Source organism: Lissotriton vulgaris, chromosome 1_2 (assembly GCF_964263255.1).
Source record: "Lissotriton vulgaris chromosome 1_2, aLisVul1.2, whole genome shotgun sequence".
Taxonomy (NCBI): Eukaryota; Metazoa; Chordata; class Amphibia; order Caudata; family Salamandridae; genus Lissotriton; species Lissotriton vulgaris.
In genome coordinates this window covers 20,016,314-20,043,308 of record NC_141686.1, presented here as the reverse complement: position 1 = coordinate 20,043,308, position 26,995 = coordinate 20,016,314, and the positions used below count along the sequence as shown (strand labels likewise).

At 43.3% G+C, this 26,995-nt stretch overlaps 1 protein-coding gene across 1 annotated transcript in view; it reads right to left on the bottom strand.

Moving 5' to 3' along the window:
• Positions 1–26,995, bottom strand: part of FBLN1 (fibulin 1) — a 911,174-nt gene that overhangs the window by 350,136 nt on the left and 534,043 nt on the right. Inside the window, exon 15 of the mRNA XM_086952748.1 lies at positions 15,218–15,354. Within this exon, the coding sequence (XP_086808874.1) occupies positions 15,218–15,354 (137 nt within the window). The remainder of the gene's footprint in view (positions 1–15,217; positions 15,355–26,995) is intronic.

The window sequence follows — 26,995 nt, the reverse complement described above, 5'->3', positions numbered from 1 at the left end:
ACACAATTTTGTCAGTGTTGGCTGTGCAAGTGAACTTGAGGTTGAGGCTGTTGTCATTGATGGCTGTTGCAAATTCTAGGGCACTTTCTTCTGAGCCACGCCATACCATGAAAATATCGTTAATATAGCGTTTGTATAGTGCTATATTGTTGGAATACGTGTGCTGGTGTTGGACCACGAGTACTTGCTCCTCCCACCAGCCCATATGCAAATTCGCATAGCGGGGGGCGAAGCAAGTACCCATGGCCGTGCTCTGTGTTTGTTTGTACAGTAGTTTATTGTAGGAAAATATATTGTTTTCAAGGGACCACTCTACCATCTGTTGAAGTATCATGGTGTGTTGATGTAGTGTGATGTCTCTATTGCCTAAGTAGTATTTCATGGCATTTAGCCCATCTGTATGCCTGATGCTGGTGTACAAGCTTTGTACGTCAAGTGTAACATAAATGTAATCTGGCTGACACACAAAGTTAAAAACATGATTAAGAAAGTCCCCAGTGTCTTGCAGGAAGGCAGGTAGAGCTCTCACTAGTGGCTGGAGGAAGAAGTCTATATACTTGCTGGTATTTTCAAATAGGCTCCCTATGGCTGAAATTATTGGTCTGCCGGGTGGGCAACTGATATTTGTATGAACCTTTGGTATAAGGTATAGCTGTGGAGTGATGGGATAGTCTTTCTGAGGAAGTCCAATTCTGATTTGTTGATTAGACCTTTCCCCCTCCAATCATACAGACATGCATTATATCTTTATTTGATGCTTGTTATGTTTGTGTTGTTTGTCCTAACATAGCATTGTCTGTCCTGTATTGAGACATGGCTTCTTGGTCATACAGCTCAAGCGGCCAAAGCACAATATTTCCCCCTTTGTCCACGCAGCGAATAACTACGTCGGGACGTTTTATTTTTTTCATTACTTCGCAGTACTTAGATCTATAGTCGTTAGAATTTTTGTTGAAAGTTGTGCTGCTAGAGAGGGCTAGTTCTTTGAGGTCCTTTATGACTGTCAGCAAACACGTCAATGTTGTCTTTGGGTATTGGTGGATAGAATGTTGATTTCGGTTTAAAAGGTTTTTTTTCGGAGGCATAGATTGGGAGGTTCGCATGGGCTCCTGTTTGGATGTTGCTGAGACCGCCCTCATTTAAATTGAATTCCATTTTTGTCATTTCTTTGAGGAATTCCAAATCTGCTACATTGAGTGAGATTGTGGATGGTGTAGTTTCCAGAGCCCCTTGGTGGTCAGTGGTTTTGTCTTTCAAGGTAGAAAAGTACTTATTGATATATATCACCTACTGGCGATGGCCAGTAGGTATATATAGTTAGGATTAGCTACCATAGGAAATCCGCAGCATTCTATTGGGAATAACGTTGGCGCTGGTTGAGGAATTTGTGTGTAATTTTCCAAAATTTTGGCCAGCTCCGCTCCTTCCCTGAAAGTTTCGGGTGGATTCGTGAAGTGGGGGCTGAGAAAAAAGGGGTCCCAAAACGTGTTTTCCCCATGTTAATTTCCGTAGGACGGTCTGACAAGTCTACAGCCCGAACCGCTGAACGGAATAACGCCAAACTTTGCAAAATTGTAGGTACTGGTACGCAGATTTGCCTTTGCTATGTTTGGTGAAAATTGCTCCAGTGGTTTTTATGAAAATTAACTTCAAAAACACATATATATCTGGACGGAGCCTAACCACACATCTGATCTGATTGGCTGTCAGCACTTCATCCAAGAAGTGTTGGCAGCCATCCTGGGACCAATATACATGATAGCACCTCATTAAAAAGCATTGTAGTTAATAGAGGGTTTTAGGACTTTAGTTACATTATAAATCATTTGTTGATGGTACCACACTCATTTTAGGAATTGTGGTGTGTTCTAAGGTGATTTTACCATGTGAAAAAGCCTTCTGCTGTGATATCATGAATCATGTTTGAAAGAAAACGATTATCTCATGCTTTTCCCAAAGTGGTTTGGAAGGGGATCTATAAGCTAAACTGAAAGCATATTTTCTGTAAATTCACATTATCTTTCTCAGTCATGTGAGAATGAAGTCTGACATTCTCAGTAAAACATGTACATCCAACAAGGACAGAGACTGTCAGTTGATTCCTTTGTGTTCTACTGCAGCCTCCTAGAGTGTTCTAAAGAACAACTAGAGCGCTAACAGTCCTACTTATTACAAAGGTATAGCACACCTGAAGCCATCTTGATTGGAATAAAGTGGTAACTCTTAAAACATTTAATTTAAAAAGGAACAAAATGAGGGGGTATATTTTGCCATAGAAAGTATTATTAGTGCTGCAGAAAGAAAAATTAGGGCACATTTTGAGTGACTTCTCAAATCCTCTTCTATTTCATTAAAAAATTCTGACATGCAGTCTCCCAAGATGGCCATCAGAGACAAAAGAGCCCAAATGTAGCCCAAATATCACCCAGATGTAGCCCAAGTATAGCCCAATGACAGAATGTCCCAGAGTGTTCTAAAGAACAACTAGAGCGCTAACAGTCCTACTTATTACAAAGGCATAGCACACCTGAAGCCATCTTGATTGGAATAAAGTGGTAACTCTTAAAACATTTAATTTAAAAAGGAACAAAATGAGGGGGTATATTTTGCCATAGAAAGTATTATTAGTGCTGCAGAAAGAAAAATGAGGGCACATTTTGAGTGACTTCTCAAATCCTCTTCTATTTCATTAAAAAAATTCTGACATGCAGTCTCCCAAGATGGCCACCAGAGACAAAAGAGCCCAAATGTAGCCCAAATATCACCCAGATGTAGCCCAAGTATAGCCCAATGACAGAATGTCCCAGAGTGTTCTAAAGAACAACTAGAGCGCTAACAGTCTTACTTATGACAAAAGTATTGCACACCAGAAGCCATCTTGATTGGAATGAAGTGGTAAGTCTGAAAACATTTAATTTGAAAAAGGAACAAAATGAGGGGGTTCATTTTGCCATAGAAAGTATGATTAGTGCTTCAGAAAGAAAAATTAGGGCACATTTTGAGTGACTTCTCAAATCCTCTTCTATTTCATTAAAAAAAATTCTGACATGCAGACTGAAACATGCACTTTGAATACCAGCAGCAGACTTCCCTGGTGAGCAGTAGCTTTACTACAGTGATCTAATGAGCAACTAGAATGCTAACATTCAGAATTTATGGCAAATGTGTGACACATCTGAATGCCTTCTTGATGGAACCAAAGTAAACAAGCATTGAAAATGCAATAGATCTCGCCCTCGTTTAAGTTAAAGCCATTCTGTTTGTAATGAGGTGGCTTTTTAGCTTTGCTTTTATTAGTGTTTTTTAAACGTTCATGTAAATAACATGCATATGTATGCATATATGTATATGTATGCATGCATTTATATTTGTATTTATATAGATATACAGATTATATATGTTTATATACGTATGTGTATATATATATAAATATATATATATACACACATACATATATATAAATGCATATGCATATATATGCATATATATATATGTGTGTATATGTGGGCGTGTAGAGAGAGGTAGAGATGTAGAGATGTAGAGGTAGAGAGGTAGCGGTAGAGAGGTAGCGGGAGAGAGGTAGCGACTAGTAGAGAGAGACGTAGAGAGAGGTAGAGCGGTAGAGAGTGAGTAGTAGAGAGTAGTAGAGAGCAGTAGAGAGAGTGGCAGAGAGTGAGTAGTAGAGTGTAGTAGAGTGAATAGTAGAGTGAGAAGTAGAGAGTAGTAGAGAGTGAGTAGTAGAGAGTGAATAGTAGAGAGTAAGTAGTAGAGTGAGTAGTAGAGAGCAGTAGAGAGTGAGTAGTAGAGAGTGAGTAGTAGAGAGTAGCAGAGAGAGAGAATAGTAGTGAGTAGTAGAGTGAGTAGTAGAGACTAGTAGAGAGAGAGTAGTAGAGAGTGAGTAGTAGAGTGAGTAGTAGCGAGTGAGTAGTAGAGAGAGAGAGTAGTAGAGAGTGAGTAGTAGAGAGTGAGTAGTAGAAAGTAGTAGAGAGTGAGTAGTAGAGTGAGTAGTAGAGAGTGAGAAGTAGAAAGTAGTAGAGAGTGAGAAGTAGAGAGTGAGTAGTAGAGAGTAGTAGAGAGTGAGTAGTAAAGAGTGAGTAGTAGAGAGAGAGTAGTAGCGAGTTAGTAGTAGAGAGTAGTAGATAGTGAGTAGTAGGGAGTGAGTAGTAGAGAGAGAGTAGTAGAGAGTAGTAGAGTATTAGAGAATGAGTAGTAGAGAGTGAGTATTAGAGAGTAGTGGAGTAGGAGAGAGTAAGTAGTAGAGAGTAGTGGAGAATATTCCAAAGTTTGGCACAGCACCACTTGCACAATAAGTCCAATCAAATCATATCACTTAGAGTCCTTATTGAAGCGCTGAATCTTGGTGTATATTCCAATGCTTTTATTTTCCTTAATTTTATGTACCACAGCCAGTCAAAACGTTTCGTTCTGTACAACAGAACTTCTTCAGGGCGTTCTTATTTCCTTCAAGTTATGTCGGTATCCTGTTGTCATATAACTAGATATTTCTTCCAAATGTTAGACAAGACGTAAGTACATTCTTATTCAAAGTGACTAGGTATCAATTTTACTCACACAATTCGGGCAGACTTTAGTAATTTATAGCATCCTCAAAGTCAGTCTTTCAAAAATTCCAAAGTGTAGGACATGGTAATCCAAATCCAAATGTTTCTCAAGAAAAGTCATTTTCAATCGTTCGGAATATCGATGTTTGGGCAGATATGATCCAGGGACCCCCAGTATGCAAGGGGAATTAGTCCCCCCTCTGCAAACGCGCCAGTGGCCTGCGTTGCAGAGAGGTGTAAAAAGGGGCATAGCCTCATTATACCTCTGTGCAATGCATCCCCCTGGCGCATACTGGAGGTTCCAGGTGGGCTAGTTGGCCCCCAGGGACCTCTAGTATGCAAGGGGAATTAGTTCCCCCTCTTCAAACATGCACGGGGGCTGCGTTGCAGAGAGGTGTAAAAAAGGGTGTGGCCTCATTACACCTCTCTGCAATGCAGCCCCCTGGCGCATACTGGAGGCTCCTGGTGGGCTAGTTGGCCCCCAGGAACCCCCAGTATGCAAGGGGAATTAGTTCTCCTCTGCAAACGCAGCAGGGGGCTGCGTTGCAGAGAGGTGTAACAAGGGCCATAGCCTCATTAAACCTCTGCAATGCAGCCCCCTGGCGCATACTGGAGGTTCCAGGTGGGTTAGTTGGCCCCCAGGGGCCCCCAGTATGAAAGAGGAATTAGTTCCCCCTCTTCAAACATGCACGGGGGCTGCGGTGCAGAGAGGTGTAAAAAGGGGCATGGCTTCATTACACCTCTCTGCAATGCAGTCCCCTGGCGCATACTGGAGATTCCTGGTGGGCTTTCAGGTCTTATATAGTTAGGAATTAGCATTAAAAAAACCTTTGAAATTCACTGAAAAAAACATAGGTTTCAGGCCTTATATAGTTAGGAATTAGCATTTAAAAAAACCTTGCAAATTCACTGAAACAACCATAGGTTTCAGGCCTTGTATAGTTAGGAATTAGCATTTAAAAAACCTTTGAAATTCACTGAAAAAACCATAGGTTTCAGGCCTTATATAGTTAGGAATTAGCATTTAAAAAACCTTTAAAATTCACTCAAAAAACTATACGTTTTAGGGGTGTTATAGTTAGCTGGCCATTTGACTCATACAAAACCATTGAAATTGCTCCTATATAGTTAGTTGTACTAACTATATTTCGCGCACCCTCAATCCACTGCTGATGATGTCACATATTACATAATTCATGACAAGGTCAGTGACATCACTGATGACATCTCAAATTACATTACTGATGGCATCACTGATGACATCATCCAGTGAATGTGGTTTGCTTTGTTATTTAAATATGCATTATATATATAGCAATTTGCATTGAAGAAAGAGTGGATATATTAAAATAAATATTTGGATGGAGGATTTAGTAGCAGTGTAATTGACTGTTTACTTGACCAATTTATAGTGTCTCACTAAATATAGTATTTTAAAAAACTGGCTCTCAAAGATCTATCCAGTCTTGAAAACAAAAGGTCCTACATTCCGTATAACATTACTCTTGACGAGAAAAATGCTATCTCTTCCCTTAAAAATAATCAGTCCTTGATTATAAAACCTGCAGACAAAGGGGGAGGTATAGTAATCCAAGATATTGAACTCTACAAAAATGAAGTGCTTCGCCAACTTAACAACAGCGAGCACTATTGCAAACTCCCACGTAATCCCACTAGTGAAATCCAAGATCTGATTACAAAGGTCACTACAGAGGCACTTGACACCGGTTTCCTGTCCAAAAAGGAGTTCGATTTTCTCAATACTAAATCTCCACGGACCCCCATGATTTACTGCCTACCCAAGATCCACAAAAACCCACAATCACCACCTGGCCGCCCCATAGTTTCAGGGTGTGGGTCTATCCTTGAACCGCTAGGTCACTATATAGATTTCTTTATCAAGCCGTTCGTCCCGGATACCATCTGTTATATCAGGGACAGTATGGCTATGATAAACGTAATCAAAGACTACCCCTTTGATCCCACATCCAGCACCATGTGTACGCTGGATGTGGAATTACTGTACAACAACATCCCGCAATATGAATCTCTCCGTGTGATTGAGAAGGTCCTTGAAACAAGAGTGCGACCACATAACGTGCCCTCTATATTCATCCTCCAGCTACTTGAAATTTGCTTGACAAACAACTTTTTTCTATTTGAGGGACAGTTTTACGGCCAAGTGAGGGGGACTTCCATGGGAGCAATTTTTGCTCCCAACCTAGCTATCCTGTACATAGACCACTTGGAGACTAACAGCATCCTAGACACGTCTAATCCTTTCCACAATGGCATCACCTTGTGGAAAAGATACATTGACGATATCTTTTTACTATGGAATGACTCTCTTGATAACCTTACATGTTTTCAACACTGGCTGAACAATAACAGTGGTGGCCTCAGCTACACTTTGTCCACCAGTAAGGATTTTATTCCTTTCCTTGACTTGGAAATAAAGCATACTGAAGGCCGTTTAACCACCACACTGCATCGTAAACCTACAGAGCGTAATACTCTGTTAGAATACACCAGCCACCACCCTCGGGCCCTACGTGATTCCTTACCTTTTTCTCAATTCCTACGCATCAGGCGTAACTGCTACTTCAGGGATGATTACTTTACTGAGGCGAAAACCCTTAGCAAAAAACTAAGAAGCAGAGGTTACCCACGTAAATTGGTGCGCAGATCTCTCAAAAGAGCATGGTACTGCCCAAGAGAAACCCTTCTTGAGCCCAAACAAAAGAGTGAACAGGACAGACTCATCTGTGTCACCACATTCTCACCGGTATCCAATGCCATTAGAAAAAGTGTACTGAAGCATTGGCCAGTCCTCAACGCTGGCCAATTAACACTAGACAAGCCTATGTTTGCTTTTAAGAGAGCAAAGAAAATTAAGGACCACCTAGTGAGGGCAGCCCTTCCGCCGCAAACATTGAAAACCACTATAAATGATGCATGGGGTCTACCACCACTCACAGGCTATACTAAGTGTGGAAATTTTATATGTTGTGACACCACAATTGAGGGTAAAACGTTTGAATATGGTAACATTAAATTTGAACGCAAATATTTCTCCAACTGCAACTCTGTGAATCTAGTGTATGCCATTTTCTGTCCCTGTATGCTTATCTATATAGGGCAAACCAGTCAAAAAGTAAAACTCTGAATTGGGCAGCACCGGATTAGGATCAAATGTAAAACGGCAAACGCACCACTTGTGGAACACTTCTCAGCCAAAGGACACAGCGAGACAGATCTTCTCTGGACAGTGGTTACCATTATCAAACCGCCCCCCAGGGGAGCAGACATTTCACAATTGCTTAACAAAGAAGAACTCCACTGGATCCTGAGAACCAACAGTATTCGGAATGGGTTAAACCGACTTGAGGACTGGACCTCCTTGCTGTAACGTTTCAGTAAATCTTGACATGTAACTGTTTTTACAAATATGCAGACAATGTATTCTTTTAATGTCACATATGCAATATGCACTCAAAACTTGCATGTTCACTATAGTATAAGTCACCACTTCAAAATGGCCGCCGTGTGTACTTCCCCTATCATAGACACTAAATTAAGTCCTTCCACGTTGTCTACCACTCTGACATCGGTTAGATAACCTCTGGAACCCAGGTTCACTTCCTACCGGATCGTCACACCCGCGGTAGTGCTGCTGCACTCATCAAGTAAGTTAACCCCCATAGCGCTAAGATCACGCTTATGTCAGCGGTTTGTTTAAGACTAGCATAACCTTGCTATTTCCCCCCTTTTCAGATAGCCATTGTGCTCCTCGCGGCACATCCTGAACGACCGAGTCTCTTATAATTAATTCTTGGCAAAAGGAACCCGAGGTACACCGATTCAGGTTCAAACCCGGCACGCCAGGTAAACGTTATCACGCTAACCCCTAGCTGGTGCCCCCGCCGAAATAATTTCAGTAATTTTAATCGGCAACAATTTTTTCACAGAAATGCTTAATTAAGCGGTCCAACGCGTATGGAACAACCTATTCTTGGCCATACAGTAACCTCGTACGTGCCCTTATTACTTTTCTCGGATCATTCACACACCCGTTTGTTTTCACTTCCATTTAAGAGCCGTCACGCCAGCAGTTTATATCGGTAAACTGCACCTATGACCAACTATGTGCACATCACAATAGGTTCCACTGAGTATGAAGTCGCCGTTTTTTATCCTCGTGTCTTTTCACCTGGGCACAGCCACTGCGCCGACAACGTCCTCATCCATTGTCACAGATGTAATTTCTCCCCCCCCAAAATAAACGCACACCCCAACAATTGTTGCAAGTTTCACTCCTTTCACTGATTGCTTGCTGATACTTTTAAAAACACATCTGTTTGCCCTCTAGGGATGGATGCCTCTGCCCTCTTGACTCTCGCTCCACAGCGCGGGGATACGCCGTGATGGCGTCACCAGGCGCTTTAGAAACCCCTTTATTATTATTATTATTATTATATGCACTCGCCGAAAATCTAAAGGTCAATCACTTACCACGCAGCTCCAGATTAGACACAGACTCCGTCACTTGAAGTTATGAATCACTTTAAGTATAACCATGAGGTCCTTTATTACATGCCTGATACTTATGTCATATCTTTTGTTTTTTCCCCCCTTTTCTTCCAATGTAAAATATTCATGTAAAGTAAATGTAACAAAAAGGCTTAGTGCTTACTATTCTTGTTCAAGACAACAATGTTGATATTCTTTGTCCTGATGATGATGCCCCAATTATAAAAAGGCATCGAAACGTCGTCGACCATAACAAACCCCATATGCAAAACATTTATGTAATGATGAGAAAAATGCAATGGTGTGGTTTTTGAATATTTTAAGTCTGTTATACTGAGTACAAGTACCCAGACATACCTCTTGCTTTGCCCTTTTTGGCCACCTACTTCGTTGTTTTGTCTTGTATGTTGAGGGTCACGGCTGTGCCCGCTTGACATCTAACTGTTTTAAAAACTTTGAAATTGTATTTAATGGAAAATAAAATTCCTGTCCGGATGGACAGAAGACATACCACTTATCAAGTGTATGATTAATGTTCTTGTGTATACCATTCACATATATGGACCACTGTCTTATAGAATAGGATCTTTTGCTCAGCCACGTTGGTGGATGCAATCAGCAACTCCAAGCACCGGGTGGAAAACATTATCCGATCATAACCCAGTGGAGATTACACTGCAATGGGGCAAAATACCGACTCTGGTGCCGACGTGGAGGCTTCAACCACAGCTCTTAGATGACTCGGGTTTCAAAACAACACTAGCTACTGCTATAGATAATTACTTCTCAGAAAATACAGATACAGCTTCGTCCAGACAGATAGAGTGGGATGCATTCAAGACTGTACTGAGAGGAATAGCGATTGGCATAATTTAATTTAATTTAATTGGCGGGTTTCTAACGTGCTAGAATCGACTCCCGAAGGAGTATCTCAGCGCAATAGACCGCTGGGGAACCCGTCCTGGCTTTCCCTGTGAGATGGTCCCTACTGGGTATCTCCAAGGTGAAACCAGGCATCCCTGGCGTATGTGGGGGGCCGTTGTGGAGATGAGGCAAGCTGATGCCCAGAGTTGCCGAATGTGATTGTCATGCCCAGAGAATTGCGCCCCGTAAAATACACGTACTGGCCCTTTAAGACCAAGCCCCTATAAATCAAACATGAGCCCTGGGATCGACGCTTTACGTTCTAGCGTCTAGCTCCGTGTTCCTGTTCCGTCCTGTTCCCTGTGCCTGACTTCCGGTTTTTGGTCTCTGTCGTTCGAGTGCGACTTGGAGGAAGTTTCTGTCCTTCGTTGGTTGCAGAGAGTTCCCGAGGCTCCCGCTTTCGTACTCTGCTGGAGCTCGCTTACTCTACCTCCCCTTTCCCTTTGCTGCTCCGCCCGACGGCCGGGCTTAGTCTCCGCCGTCCGGCCGGGCACTTGGTGCTCTGCTCCCTTTCCCTTTGCCGCTCCGCCCGACGGCCGGGCTTAGTCTCCGCCGTCCGGCCGGGCACTTGGTGCTTTGCTCCCTTTCCCTTTGCTACTCCGCCCGGCGGCCGGGCTTAGTCTCCGCCGTCCGACCGGGTGGCCTAAGGGTCTCCTTATTTAGATATTTAGGTAGTTTGTACACCCCGTACGCCTCCTGGCTGGAGTTTCCTCAGCCATTCGGAATTTCCGCTTTATTTGTCCCTGGCATTCCTTACTTGACTGCATTACTGCTGGCCCCCTCCTTATTCATTATCTGGGTCACCTATTTTTCTGTACTTGGGGACACCTGCGTGGATTCCATTGGAGGCACAAGACATCAGACTCATCTAAGCATCACGGTAACAGCGATGTGCGCTGCCTAAATTGTTTATTCAAGGCATTTTATGTTCCGTGGTTTTCATTCATGTGCTTTGTTATTTAGATATTCATGTCCCTGTGCTGATGTTGGCATTGAATGCTTGTCAAGTGTACTACTGGATGCCACATACGTTGGACAGCCTTGTGCATCAAAACCAGTGAGAGAGTTTGTTCTTTAAGAATTTACAGTGTATGTTCATGGTGAAAAGAGTGTTATTATTTAAACCTGTTCCGTTACTCTAGTTGTAGCTCAAGACGAAAAAACCTCCCCTTCCTGTACATCATTCCCGAACATCAGACAAAACATTGGTGGTATGTAATATTGATATAGAGAGAATATAGAGGCTTATGTATAGTAGAAACTGTTGTTAGATATATAATTTTATTTTCAGCCAATGTCCATCTGAATTCCGCCCAGCTGGTGTCCAATCATCACAGAAGATTACAGTCAAGTCTTCTTTTGTTTCTTCCCCGCCTTTCCTTGTTTTGTCTCCCTGTTTTCCCCTGGCGAGCCTCTCTATACTCTAGGGTTTGATAGAGTCGGAGGGCCGCAGGGGAAAGCTGTGGAATTATCATCGGATTCCTGACGCTCCTGCGGAACCTGCCTGGATTTCAATACAGTGATCTCTGGTTAGAGTAGGCACGGAGGTGAGAATTATCGAGTCCGCTGACCCTGGTCCACGACCCTGCCGCATCGGGAATTGAACCCTGGTCCCGGGCCGTCCTCTGCTCCCAGGTCTGCTGCCTCTAACCAGTGAGCCACACCACTCCACTGAGTGGGGATGAGACATAGCCTTGTTACCCAGATTACTGACATTGAAAATACATTAGGAAGGTTAGAGCAGATGGCTGCATTGGACGAGGCACATAGGGCCCAACTACATGGAGCTCACATACGTTACGCAGAACTGTTTGAGGAGCTGTGGGTGCTGGACTATAGGCTGTATGTGCAGAAACAGCACGTGGTAGCAGATAGAGCGGGCCATTACTGGCTATGAATATTAAGGATGCCCTACCGGTTGTCCCCATATTGGAGATTAAGAATGCAAAAGGTGACCTGGTGTGTACGCAACTAGGCATAAATTAGGTCTTTCTGGAATATTATGAAACTTTATATACAAGACCGGATGACATGAGGGGGGTGGAACTGGATACCTTTTTTAACGATCTGCATCTCCCTCAATTGCTGAGGGCACATAAGGAAGAGTGGGACTCCCAGTGACTGCGATAGAATTTAAGAAAGCGATCCATAGCTTGCCCCGTAATAAATCATCAGGTGGAGACGGACTGCCAGTGGAATTTTATGCAGCGTTTGTCGATCTGTTAGTGTCTCATTTACAGCTACTATATCACTATTAGAAGTAGGCACCCTTCCACATACTATGTTGCAGGCCAGGGTGGTTTCACTGTTAAAGCCGGGATGGGATAGTACTGATATGGCAGGGTATAGACCCCTCACTACTAAACGTAGATTATAAAATACTGAGCAAGATACTGGCGGTACAGATTGGCCAATACATACCGCAGTTGGTGCACAATGATCAGTGCGGGTTTGTCCCAGGCAGGAACACTGACCTTAATATCAGGCGGCTGTATCAAATAATTGCTCATATCCTACAGCGCACTGGTGCAATAGGTTGTATCTCGTTGGATCTTCGCCAGGCCTTCGATTTCCTGCAAAGGGAATATATGTTTTATGCTGTGTCTAAATATGGTATTCCTGAAGAATACATAAAATGGGTGATGTTGCTGTATAAAGACCCTATGGCAAGGGCGAGAATAGGCATGCACATCTCGAGACAATATGTGTTTGCACAAGACACCAGGCAGGGTTTTCCACTGTTACCCCTGCTGTTCATACTGGCATTAGAGCCCCTGCTACTGAAATTGCACGCTACTGCGGGTCACAGAGGAATAGCGTTGGGTCCCACTACACATATTGTATCGGCGTATGCAGATGATTTAATACTATATTTTAGGGACCTGGATGATGGTTGTGAGCCTGTACCTTCGGTCTTTGCCGCATTTAAAACACTGTCAGGAATATCTAACAAAAACAAATTATACGTTTATTATTTTACAGAAGCGGAACGTACTAGTGCACTGGCTTTTGGGGACTGGTCAATCCAGATAGCATTTAACACCTTCAAATACCTAGGAATCCATATATATTGGGATGCGGCGGACCTCCTAGAGGGCAACCTGAATTGTACTATCACCTCCCTCAGGTCCCAAATAAAATTCTGGGGTACCTTCCCCATATCTGTGGCAGGCAAAGTGGCAATTGCCAAAACGGTGGTGCTCCTTAGACTGTTGTATTTTTTCACTAATTTGCCCATAATGGTGACGTCAAAGACATTTCAGTTGCTTTCCTCTCTACTGATCGAACTGATCTGGGGAAAGAGTAGGCGGCGTGTAGGGCTCACAAAACTATACCTAGATATTAAACAAGGGAGAATGGGGGTCCCTGGTCTGAAAGCCTACTGCTACACGAGTCAGCTGCAATGCTTGGCATATTGGCTGGAAGGCGGAATTTGCATGAAATAGACATGACACACTTAGAAAGGCAAAGGGGTGAAGTACATACACTTCTGTTGCCTAACAGCAAAATTCCACCGATGACGCTGCATCTTTTAAAAGTTGCATTGCTATACTGGAGAAATTCTCTTGGATACACCAGTTCGGCGACTCCATATGCCCCCACTATACCTCTGCTGGGGATTCCCACTCAGATGGGTAGGATTATTATGCGGAGAATAAGAATATGGGAAGACGTGGGTATCACCACAGTGGGTGATCTCTTTATGGAGGGTACTCTGATGCCACATGAAGCGTTCATAAAGGAACATGGAGCACCTGACACTCTGTTCCTCTTACACACAAGTTTATCCCACTATGTCCGCACTAAATGGGCACCTGGAGGGGTAGAACCAGCCACGCATACATTGATCGCAATGCGACATCTGATGGGTAATGGTCGACACCTCACGAGATGGCTATACAAAGGCATCCGAACAGTGGCAGCGGTGTCTCTACAGAGACTCTGAAATAAGTGGGAAGTGGACATAGGCAGGGCGCTCAGTGACAAGGAATGGAATTTGCTGGTAGAATATCCCAAAAAGGTGTTGAGAAAACCGAAATTCAAGTTCATACAACTTATGCTCCTACACCACGCCTATCCGACACCGTGTAAGCTGAAAGACATGTTCACCGATATATCAGCTATATGCCCGTGCTGCCAGCTGCAGGCAGCAGATTTGACACACATGCTGTAGAACTGTCCATGACTCCGGCACTACTGGGTGGCAATATGTGAGATCCTAACAGATATAGCCCCGGTGAGGAATAACGACAGTCTGGAATACTGTTTTTTAGGGCTGGGTCCCAAAGGGAAGAAAGGTAGCCCGACCACTAAATTTAATACCTTGGCGCTCATACTGGCCAAATGCAACATTACCATGAAATGGAAAGCTACTAGGCTGCCGGCATTGAAAGATTGGTTTGAAGAATTAATGAGATGGGGCAGAGCTGAAAGGGCAGAATTGAAAAGGGAAAAGCAGCATGGATTACGTAAGACGCCTATATCTATGGAATGGAATATCTTGATGGAGGAGCTTGGTGCTATAGAAATACAGGAGTATTGTATTGTACCTAGAGTGTGATCTGATGGAGCATGGGATGTGCAGAAAAGGAGAGATGCTGGGGCCCTGTGGAATGAAATAGGGTGTTGCTAGAGGCCGACATACAAATGTATGTATAAAACTAAAGGACAACATACTGAACTAGACTATGTATATGATTGCATAATTTCTTCGTCGCTGAGCCTAAGGAGGGAGGGAGAGGGGGGTGGGGGGTGGGGGCGTTGATATGTTTGATCTTTAAAATGTTGTACTATGTCACATGTTGATGCAGTATAGTCCAGGTATGGTACCATATTCCCAGATGTATCCTGCCAGAGCTGTATAACAATCAGATATGGTCAGGGGGGATGTCTTTCCTGAATGGAAAAATGAAAGTAGGAATGATACTGGGTATGTTTACAGATGTATGCATAACAAGATGTGGTGAATGCTGTAGATAATGGCTAAATATGCTGTCATTGCTATCGCGTGAAATGTGCTTCGCATTGTTATGAAAAGGTTATGTGGAATGATACACCCAGCGATGTACTGTATTGCAACCTTCTAATAAAAGTATGTTTAAAAAAAATGACAGCACCTCCAACCCTGCGATATTGCTTCAACTAGTTAACAAGCTTAAACCCACCGTTATAAGCCATTACCAAAAGAAGCCATAATTTACCTTCCGGACGGGTGAATTCCCTGAAGGTTGGCAGCGAGATTACTGTGTTGGAGATTGTGTGAACCGGATCCAGCATACAGTTGTTGTCATTTGGCCGACAAGATTTGACACAGCGAACGGTGTCTGTTCTTTCATGTCTGAAGCAAGGGAGAAGAAAAGATCAGCAAAGTTTACGTTACCGACATAACTCAGGCAGCTTTTTATTTCAAATAATGCACAGTAAAAGAGTTTCTTAGGTTTGCTGATAGACTGCATGCGTAATTGTATTTATATAGTGCTTACTACCCCTGATGAGGCGTCAAAGTGCTTTTTGGCGAGTAGCACACTATTCCAGAACCCAAAAAGTATTAGTGGTAAATTAGTTTAGGGAAATATGAAATTAATTTGAGGGGTGGACATGTGGGTCTGTTATATAGGTTGTAAAGGATAGTGGAAGGATAGAAGAGAGAGGGGTTTGCATTTATATAGTGCTTGGTACCCCTGATGAGACATCAAAGCGCTTTTCGATGATTAGCAGGCTACTCTGGAACCCAAACACGATTAGGGGTTAATTAGTACAGGGAATTATGAAATAAATTTGAGCAGTGGGCATGTGAGTCTGTTGGTTGGATTGAAAAGGATAGTGAAGGGATAGAAGAGGGAAGGGTCTAGAAAGTGTTTACTTGAAGATCATAGTAGTAGGAGGAGGTTTGGGATGAGTAAGAGTCAAGGGAGGGATTTAGAAAGGTTTGTTTGAGAGATCTGTCTAGTAAAAGAGATTTGAGATGATGCATAGGAGGGTTAGAGAAGGGAGGAGTCTAGAAAGAGTTATGTTGGGGATCATAGTAAGGGTGGAGTTGGAAAGAGTCTAGAAAGAGGTATTTTGGGGTTCACAGTAGTCAAAGAGTGGAGGTAGAGGATATATTGAGAGGGAGAGAGGTATACCGTGAGAAATAGCATAGTGCATTGGAGATGCTGAATTGGGAGTAATGTAATAAATATAAAAATACATAAATACATGGAAGGTATATATGTATAAGTAAGGTAATATATCTAGATTTAGGTTGTATTAAATAAACTCACACTTTCAAGTGTTGCTGTACTTTAGACTGAGAACCTTTACACAAAAGTAATGAAATGTTTACCATCAGGTGATAAAGCATCAAAGACATGCTGGCATGGCCACCAGGGAGAGAGGTATCGGGACCTCAACCCAATGTGTCCTTCGTCGCTGCCCATGACTTTGTGTTCCTACATTAGGAGCTTGGGAGTGTACATTTAAAATCTGTGTAATGCCAAATGCCGAGTCGATCAGCACTGAGGAAGGCTTGATGCCGAAATGTATTTGCTGAATAAGTCCATCTTTAACGTGTCCTGTGAGTGCTTTGCATCTTTCTTGGAATATATATATATTATATATCCAAGAAAGATGGAAGATATATATATATATATATATATATATATATATATATATATATATATATCCACAATCCTGCAGGCACGAGGGCTCGAACGAACTCCAGCGCAAAAGACAGGTACAGACCACAAATGAAGAGTGCAAAAAGTGAAAATTTATTCCAAAATGGGCAGCAGCATGACGCGTTTCGTCCGGTATAACCGGACTTGATCACATAATCTACCCAGAGACACAGGTGGTTTAAATAGTCTATAAGGCACACGTAACTCCACCTATTGACTTTCATAAACAGTGAAAACATACTTCATGTTGTTAATACATATCAACTTACTGAAAAGCTGTTTAAATTTATAAAAATCAATTTAACAACATAATTTCAGTAGAGTAAAAAATATTGTAATATTATATAACAATATTTGATTTTATAATGGTTATACAGGGCAAGTGCCCATAATCGATACGATTGAGTATGATCACCTAAATATCGTCTTCAATGCGGTGTGTAAGTGTGCTAAGTCATATTCAAAAAAAACACCCACAAAAAGTGAGTAAGTGCTAAAGAGAAAAAAAGTGCTAAGCATTATTTTAAATGTTAATGAGCAATATTACTAAAGATGTAAACAGTAATAGCAGCAGATAAAGTGAAAAGTGCTTAAAAGTGCAAAAGTGCTAAAGTAGACCGGTAGTCTTAATATGATCAGCAGCTTATCAGAACAGTTATTAGATCCTGGTCAAATGGTTAATATAACAACAATCAAGATATCTAGAAGAATTTCATATATTTACAAGTATCCAAATCCAGTAATTGTCAAATATAATGTCCTCAACGCATTCCAAAAATATAGGTAAAACCATAAAAACAGTAAAACCTGAATTTCATAAATAGCGCTAAAAGAAGGTATTAAAAAGCTAAGATCTAAAAAGCTAATTAAACAACCATTGTATATGTGAGGAGAGGTTAAAAATGGACCTTTACACAAGTTATGAAAGGAAAAACCCTACTGTACCTAGTATAGATTTACAAAAAGTCATGAAGGTCCTCCCCCATATTGAGTCCATTCGGAATTTTGCTATTAAGTAGCACTATGTAATGGCTTTCCAACTGTCGAAGTCTTTTCTCCCTATCTCCACCTCTCTTAGATAAGCGAACTGCGTCTATAACAAAATACTTCAAATCATTCAGGTTATTATTATGTACTAATTTGAAGTGACGCGCGACAGGATAGCTTGGGTCGGAGTTGACTATTGCACGTAAGTGTTGCAAGATGCGGTTAAACACTTGTAATTTGGTACTCCCAATATATTGGAGACCACAAGTACATTGTAAAACGTAAACCGCATAATCTGTTTTACAAGTGTACAAGTTATTAATCTTGCTAATAGTCTCAGAGAAAGCAGGTGTAAACTCTGTAGTATTAACTCCTCTCTGCAACGCAGCACAGTGGCGCTTCCTGGAAGCACCTGGTGGACTACTTGGCCCCCATGGTCCCTCAGGTTTGAAGTTTGTTCCCCAACTTAAAACGCGCCACAGGGCGTGTTTGCACACATCACGTTAGGCCCCGTCCCCTGTGTAAACATGCCCTGTCACCGTTCAGAGTTGAGAGATTAAGTCCCCTTCAATCCTAAGGATCCCTAGGGTAAAACTTGCCCATCAGGTACCTCCAGTAAGCATCACAGAGCTGCGCTGCAGAGAGGTGTAAAAAGGGGCATGGCCTCTGAACAGCTGTCTGCAACGCAGCTCCCTGGCGCATACCGGAGATACCTGTTGGGCTATTTGGCCCCCAGGGACCCTCAGTATTGAAAGAGAATTAATTCCCCATCTTAAAACGCACCACGTTGCACGTTTGCACAGTGATGAAGGAAGGGGCCGTGGCCTGAGGTGACATGTCTGCAAACACGCCCTGTGGCGAGTTTAAAGTTAGAGAATTAATTTCTCCTCATTCCTGAGGTCCCCTGTGGACCAACTAGCCCACCAGGTGCCTCCAGTATGCGCCAGGGAGCTGCGTTGCAGAGAAGTGCTCACAGGCCATGCCACTTTTTACAACACTCTACAACGCAGCTCCGTGGCGCTTGCTCGAGGTACCTGGTGGGCTAGTTGGCCCCTAGGGGACCTCTGGATTGAAAAGGAATTAATTCCCCAACTTAAAACGCACCACAGGGCGTGTTTGCACACATCACGTTAGGCCCCGTCCCCTGTGTAAACATGCCCTGTCACAGTTCAGAGTTGAGAGATTAAGTCCCCTTCAATCCTAAGGATCCCTAGGGTAAAACTTGCCCACCAGGTACCTCCAGTAAGCATCACAGAGCTGCGCTGCAGAGAGGTGTAAAAAGGGGCATGGCCTCTGAACAGCTGTCTGCAACGCAGCTCCCTGGCGCATACCGGAGATACCTGTTGGGCTATTTGGCCCCCAGGGACCCTCAGTATTGAAAGAGAATTAATTCCCCAACTTAAAATGCACCACGGGGCATGTTTGCACAGTGATGAAGGAAGGGGCCGTGGCCTGAGGTGACATGTCTGCAAACACGCCCTGTGGCGAGTTTTAAGTTAGAGAATTAATTTCTCCTCATTCCTGAGGTCCCCTGTGGACCAACTAGCCCACCAGGTACCTCCAGTATGCGCCAGGGAGCTGCGTTGCAGAGAAGTGCTCACAGGCCATGCCACTTTTTACAACACTCTACAACCCTTCCCTGCTCTCACTTCAACGAAGCAAAGCAGAGTTTGAAATGACAGGGAGGGAGCCTGCCCTGTCATTGCAAACAGTAGTGTCCCAGGGGTGGGCACCCCTGGACACTACAGGACCCGGCCCTGGGGGGTGGTGGTCCCCAGGGCATCGATGGCTCTATGAGGGGGGGCGCGCGGTCCCCGTCCCTTCACTTTAAAAGCCCTGGGGAGGTGGTGGTGGTCCCCAGGGCCTGAGGGCCCGTAATGGACCTTCGAATTTAAATTTAGAGTGCCCAAGGGAGGTGGGGGTCCCCGGGGCCTGTTGGGGGGCTCAAGCCCCCCACACATGTTTTATTCACAAAAAGAGCCCCGGGGAGGTGGTGGTCCCCGAGGCTGCAGGGGCTCCCCAGAAGCTTAAATACAATGAAGCACGGGAGCCGCGCTTCTGTTTTTACTAAATTTTCTCAGCCGGATTCAGAATCCCAGTGCAAATTCGGCCAATTATGCTTTTTAAAATGCTTTTGTTGGCCCTGGGGGACCTTGTGGGACCCCCTGAGCAGGCCTAGGAGGTCAGGGTGTTTGTACCCTACTCCCTTTTCTTGTTTGTTAACCTCTTTTTCACTGTTATCTTGTGGCTTGGTTACTGAGTCACAAGATGGCTGCCAGCTGTTCCTAGTTTGGAGTGTTGGCAGCTGATCAGAATGAAGCTTGTGCTCTGGAGGGTTCGCGAACCCACCGCGGCAATAGATCTTGAAACCTTTTCTTTTTCTAATTTCTCAGGAACTACTGAACAAATTTACACCATTTAAAAACAAGGGATCTTTCTGAAGAAAGACCTACCTTTTCGTACAATTGGGTGTAATTCCGTTCAGCAGTTTGGGCTGTAGCCTTGCCTAAAGTTTCCTATGGAAAATAATATGGGGAAAACGCGTTTTGACACCCCCCTTTTTTCTCTTCCACTGCCTGACGGTTCACCCCGAAACTTTCAAGACAGTAGCTGGCCGAAGCGCCACACTAGTTTTGAAAGTTTTGCGAAGATTCGTCAACCGGCGCAAAAGTTATTGGGAATAAAAAACGCTTTCTGAATAGAAACAAGGTCCTAACTATAACTACTTACTGGCGACCGCCAGTAGGTAAAATATACGTGAACAAGGGCTCTTGTGGCCCGAAACGCGTATATATATATATATATATATATATATATATATATACATATATATATACATATATATATATATATATATATATACATATATATATACATATATATATATATATATATACATATATATATATATATATATATATACATATATATATATACATATATACATATATATATATACATATATACATATATATATATATATATACATATATATATATATATATATATATATATATATATATATATACACATAAACACTATGAATTTTTGCGGAAAAATATTCTGCAAGAAAGTCCAACAAATAGGTCACAAAGTTAAGTTGATATTCAAATCAGAAATTTTGTGAATATGTGGATGTGAGGAGGAGGACCCGCCCCTTAAGAGTAACGTACATGACACTCCTTCCGTGTGGACACCTTACCAGTATGAGGCCGAAAAACACCCCGGAAGAGTTCCACTAACCCACCATTCTGCCCTCCTCCCGCAGCCTTCCCGGTGTGACCCTGAAGAACAACAAACCTGGATGGGAGGAGTCCCCGCCCCGATGGGCCAATCGGATCCCTCAACACTTCCGTCCGACCAGCTAGAAATACAGGACGGAAACTCCTTGGCTCTGTCGACGGAGAAGGACCCGGAAGAAGACACCGACCAGACGCGGAACGTGTGTGAGGAAAACGCCGACATCGGAGAAGACGCCGATTCTGGTGCAGAGGAAGAAACCTGGTCAGACGAGTGGTGGATCCCGGAGGACGTGCGAGCCGCCACGACTCAGGAGAGTTGTGGCTCCTAGCGGTACGTGACGGGACAAGGGCTTAGGGAAGGGGTGAGGGGTGAGGGTGTAGTAAGGGGAAGGGCGGGTTCGGGGTAGAACTAAATTCCCCTGCGTCGTTTTCTGCACTCCTCCATTCAGCTTCCTCGACAACAGCCCGAATCACCACAGTATTAGAATTGCGAAACCCCACGACTACCCCCTTTTGTAATCCTTTTGTTAAAACCTTCACGGCCCATACCCTCCTTCACTTCCTTGGTTGTGGTGGCGGTCACCTAATAGAAAAGTACAGTATATCTAAAAGCCACTCTCTTTTTGTTCGAGGTATCTTCGGAACCGGGTGACACCCTGAAACCCGTAATAGGTTTCAGACGAAAGACAAAGCCTCCAGAAGCCTAGAAGAGATCCTGACGCTTCGACCTTCCAGATTTTCTAAGGACTTTGTTTATAACTTGACTACAATTCCACGCCCTGTTTGTCTTACTTACTTCCAATAAAACCTCAATATTCATCCTATCCGGCCTCCGCGCTTCTGCTTCCGACCATCCCTCCGACATTTGGTGTCAGAAGTGGGATCGGAAGCCATGGAGGCCGTTATTAAGAAGATGTCGGAAGGACAAGAACGTTTGAAAAAAAGTATGACCCAATTCTTGGAAACGGCAGAAACAGATAGGGAAGCAATGCGCAAAGCCCTCACGGGACAACAGCAGTCTCAAGAAACCGCATTAGGGAAGTTGGCAGAAACTTTGAATCAGCCGAGGGGATATACCGCCCCCCCTTCAGTGGTGGTCCAAAAATACGTACCCGGTGAGGACCCTGACTTTTTCCTTTCTAACTTTGAAAGGATGGCCCGTGCTGCTCAATGGCCCGAGGATCGGTGGGGTCAATACCTCGGCCCCCTCCTGAGTGGGGATCTCCAGGCAGCATACAAGCGGCCAACCCCTTAGGAACCACAGCTTATTCTGACATTAAACGCTGTGTCCTAGAACGAATGGGCATAGACGAAGAGACCTATAGAATTCGACTGAGACAAATTAAGGAGGATCCTCAAGAGAACGCTAGAGCCCTTTGTTACCGAATAAAAGACGCTGCAGACCGATGGTTAAAGCCGTTAGTGAATACAAAAGAGGCTATCTTAGAAAAGATCTATTTGGAACAATTCCTCTCTTCCTTACATTCCCCTATCCAAAAATGGGTCAGGCAACACACCGACTTGACTTTAGAAAGAGCTGTAGAGGTTGCCTCGGCCTATTTCAGAGCCCAAGAACTTCAAAAAGGAAAAGATGAAACCCCATGGAAACCCTCTAATCACCCGTCGCTCAGAACACCCCGTCCTTTTACCCCTTCCAAGAAGCCAGAGACGGTAACCTTGGTACCCCAACATCTTCCGGTCTCTCCCAGACCTGTAGCCCCTTTAGGACCCCAGTGTTACCATTGCGGGGGTTTCGGACATATTGCCAGAGTATGTCCGCAAAAAGAAGAACCCATGGAGGTTGGTTTTACTAAGGTGTTATACAACGGATCCAAGGGTGGGTCCTTCCATCGTACAATCGCTGTCAATGGAGCACCTCGAGAGGCTTTAGTAGATACCGGAAGCAAACAGACCTTGATAAGGCCTCATTTAGTTCCTGATTCTCCTGCCGTCCCTACAGGACTGGTAAACATTCAGTGTATTCATGGTGATAACAAGTTATATCCTTTGACACCTTTGTTTTGAATGGAGTCCCGTGTTACAACTTAAAAAAGATTTGATCTGTGTCTGCTATGCACCTATACAATTAGAGATGTTCTAACCCCCTGGTGTTTTGCTTTTGGGACTACCACTTTGTTGTGCACTCCATTGCAAATTAAGAGGAGGCATTCACTTAAATTGGTGTATATATATTTTTATATATCTTTTGAATTCAGGGTACAGATAAATGTTTGTTGATATTGTAAATGTTTTGTATATGATGTATATGTGATAATTTGTATATAGATTGTTGATTGTTGTGCCTCCCTAGATGTCCGCTCATATGTGCGTATACGAATTAACCTACATATGTTTCCAATGTTCTACTTGTGACTCACAAGATAATTAGATGTTTCTTGTTAGAAAATTAAAAAAGGATTGATCCCTTCAGTACCTTTTGTTGCTACTTTTTCATCCTTGGATGTCTCCTGCTCAGGTACGGGAGGGTTAAGTGGGCAGAACGCCTGACCATTTTTTGCTTATCTTTAACAGATCTAGACATACAACATCATCCCAACCAGACTCCTATTAAAATGAGAGTCGGACTCCTTCCCCAGTTGCCTGAACCCATGATACTAGGTACGGACTATCCAAGGTTCAACCAGCTTTTAACTGGAGATGGAGAGAATGATACCGACTGGAGGGAAGAAGCCCCGTTTTTTCTGAACCCGACACTGAGGGGAACAGGGTAAAAGCCGGAAAAGTAGAAAACAGCGAAGAGAGGAAAAACGAAAAGGGAAACCGGCTCTCCTGACCAATGCGGAATCCTCCCTGTGGGATCATGATCAAAACTTTCGAGCAGCACAAAGAGAGGACACTACCCTTCAAGAGGCATGGAGACAAGCAAACGAACAGGAGGACCCTCTTCACGTAGGTCCACAGTTCTTCTTAAAGAAAGGACTGCTGTATAGAAAGGCTGATTCAACACAACCCTCCCAACTCTTAGTACCAGTACCCTTTCGCGAGAAAGTTTTGTATTTAGCCCACAGTCACCTGTTGGGAGGACATTTTGGAGGGGAGAAAACTGAGAAAGCTATATTGAATAGGTTCTATTGGCCAGGGATATATCACCAAGTGAGGAAATACTGCAAAGAATGTGTAGTATGTCAAAAAACCAGTCAGAGTCTTCCGTTGCGAGTTCCCTTGAAACCACTTCCCGTGATAGATGTGCCATTTTCACGGGTTGGAATGGATATTATAGGACCCCTACTTCCTTCCCGCACCGGGTGTAGGTACGTCTTAGTCCTAGTAGATTATGCGACAAGATTCCCTGAGGCAGTGGCATTGAGACAACCGAACACCACACAGGTAGCTAAAGCCATGATCAACATCTTCACCCGGGTGGGCTTTCCAAAAGAAATCCTGACTGATCAGGGTACACCATTTACCTCCCGTCTGATGAAAGAAGTGTGTCAGCAGTTGCATATTAAGCAAATCCGCACTGCTGCGTACCACCCCCAAACTGATGGGTTGGTGGAACGCTATAATTCCACCCTAAAAACCACCTTAAAAAAGTTACTCAACTTGGAAGCCCGGAAATGGGAAGACATGCTTCCCCTAGCACTTTTTGCTATCAGGTGTCATGAACAAAAAAGTTTGGGATATTCCCCTTTTGAACTACTTTATGGTAGAAGGCCCGCACTCTTATGGATATGGCTAGAGAGGAGTGGGAAGAGGAAACAGATACCACCAAACCCTTGTTAGAGTACGTGGCTGGTCTGAAGTCCCAGCTAAATCAAGTCCGAGAAATTGTACGAACCAATTTAGAACAGGCTCAACTGGCACAGAAAAAACAGTACGACAAATCCACTAAAGAACGGACTCTGGAAGTTGGAGACCAGGTTCTCCTATTACGACCCTCTTCTGAACATAAATTGTTGAGCCAGTGGCAAGGTCCCTTTTTAGTCGTAGAAAAAGTCACTCCTGTTACCTATAAATTAGAAATGGATTCCCAGACTCAGACCACCCAAATTTTCCATATAAACCTGTTAAAAAAATGGGAAGGACCTACTCCAGCGATAATGGCACAGCAACCTACGACCCTAATCGAGCAAAGTATAAGTCCAGACCTTGCCGAGGACTTACAAAGAGACTTAAGGGAGACCTTAGCCCCGTTACAAGATGTCTTTTCTTTGTCACCGGGTAGAACAACATTGATAGAGCATGAGATTCACACCCCCCCCCAGACAAACGGTTCGGTTAAAACCATACCGTGTACCTGAAGCCCGGAGGGCAGCCATCGAAGAGGAAATTCAGCAAATGCTGTGTATGGACATTATAGAACCATCGGCCAGTGAGTGGTGTTCTCCGGTGGTTTTAGTTCCTAAACCAGATGGTTCCATCCGCTTTTGTATCGACTTTAGGGAGGTGAATAAAATATCGCGGTTTGATGCCTATCCCCTCCCTAGAGTCGATGAGATTGTGGAAAAACTTGGTAAAGCCCAGTATGTCAGCACCCTAGATCTCTGCAAGGGATACTGGCAGGTTCCTTTAAGATCTCAGGACAGGGAGAAAACTGCTTTTTGCACGCCCAATGGATTATATCATTTTAAGGTCCTTCCTTTCGGCCTTCATGGCGCCCCAGCGACCTTCCAGAGGCTAATGAATATAATCCTACAGCCCCATCGCCAATATGCTGCTGCATACTTGGATGATATCATCATTTATAGCAACTCGTGGAAGGAACACCTGTATCACCTGACCCAAGTTGTTCAGGCTCTAAAAAAAGCTGGTCTTACTATCAACCCTGCTAAAAGCCATCTGGCATCCAAGAACGTAAAGTATCTGGGGTTCCTCCTGGGAGGCGGTACCGTGAGACCCCAAACAGAGAAAGTAGCCACAATAGATCAGTTTCCTTTCCCACAGTTTCCTTTCTTACTTACTTCCAATAAAACCTCAATATTCATCCTATCCGGCCTCCCCGGTCCAGCTTCCGACCATCCCTCCGACAGTGGACAAGGCCTAAACATTTTTTTTCAGGGATTTAGAAAACCAGAACACATTTTGTGCAATAAGGTTTTGCTACTAGATGAATAAGTACTGTATGTTGGAAATTTAATTGCAGGAAGACAATTTTATCCTCATGTTCTCCGCAAGCTTAAACGTAAGAAATTTTTCATAATCAACCACAAACATTCTAACAAAGATAATGCAACTATATTGCCTTTTGACAACCAAGGCACAGTGAATATATAGGATGATGACTTGCTGACTGATTTGGAGGAACTAGCTTTGGTTAACACTACTAATACTGGGATTGAAGGAAGCCCCAATACAAGTGGCTTTAATACAGTGAAAACCAAATTTAGACAAAAATCCACATTTCAACCGATCATGATCAAGGACTCTCTGGATACCTTCAGCGAACTAGTGACCACAGGGATTAAGAACTTGAAAACATGTACGGAAAGATCGAAAAAAAGATACACTTACCAGCAAAAAGAATATAACAAACTGATGTTGAAACTCCAAAAAGATGACCAGGTGATAATAAAGAATTCTGATAAAGGAGGTAACATCGTGATCTGGCCTCGAGAACACTACATAAAAGAAGCCCTGAGTCAATTGGAAGACACAAATTGCTAAAAAAGAAAGCAACATGCCAACAGTGCGAGCATGATGGAATACATACTATTCCAAACTAAACATATGGCACAGTGCTGGATTGATTAGCATGGATGAACTTAAATTTTTGAAAAAGGAGTTTCCAGAAATGCCAACAATCTATTTTATACCTAAACTGCACAAAAATATTACAACACCGCCAGGAAGGCCAATAATTTCGGCCATTGGAGGATTGCTGGAAAATACATCTAAGTATATAGATTTTTTCTTACAAGACTTGGTGAAAAATTTCCCATTTTTCATTCAAGATTCTGGAGATTTTTTGAGACATTTGCAGACATTTGTAGGGGAACCGAATTATTTGTTGATTTGTCTAGATGTTACATCGCTCTTCACAAGTATCCACCACATCGATGGGATGAGGGCATTGCAGTACTATTTGGACAAAAGACCAAAAAAATTTGGCTCAACACAGCAAAATGTTAAT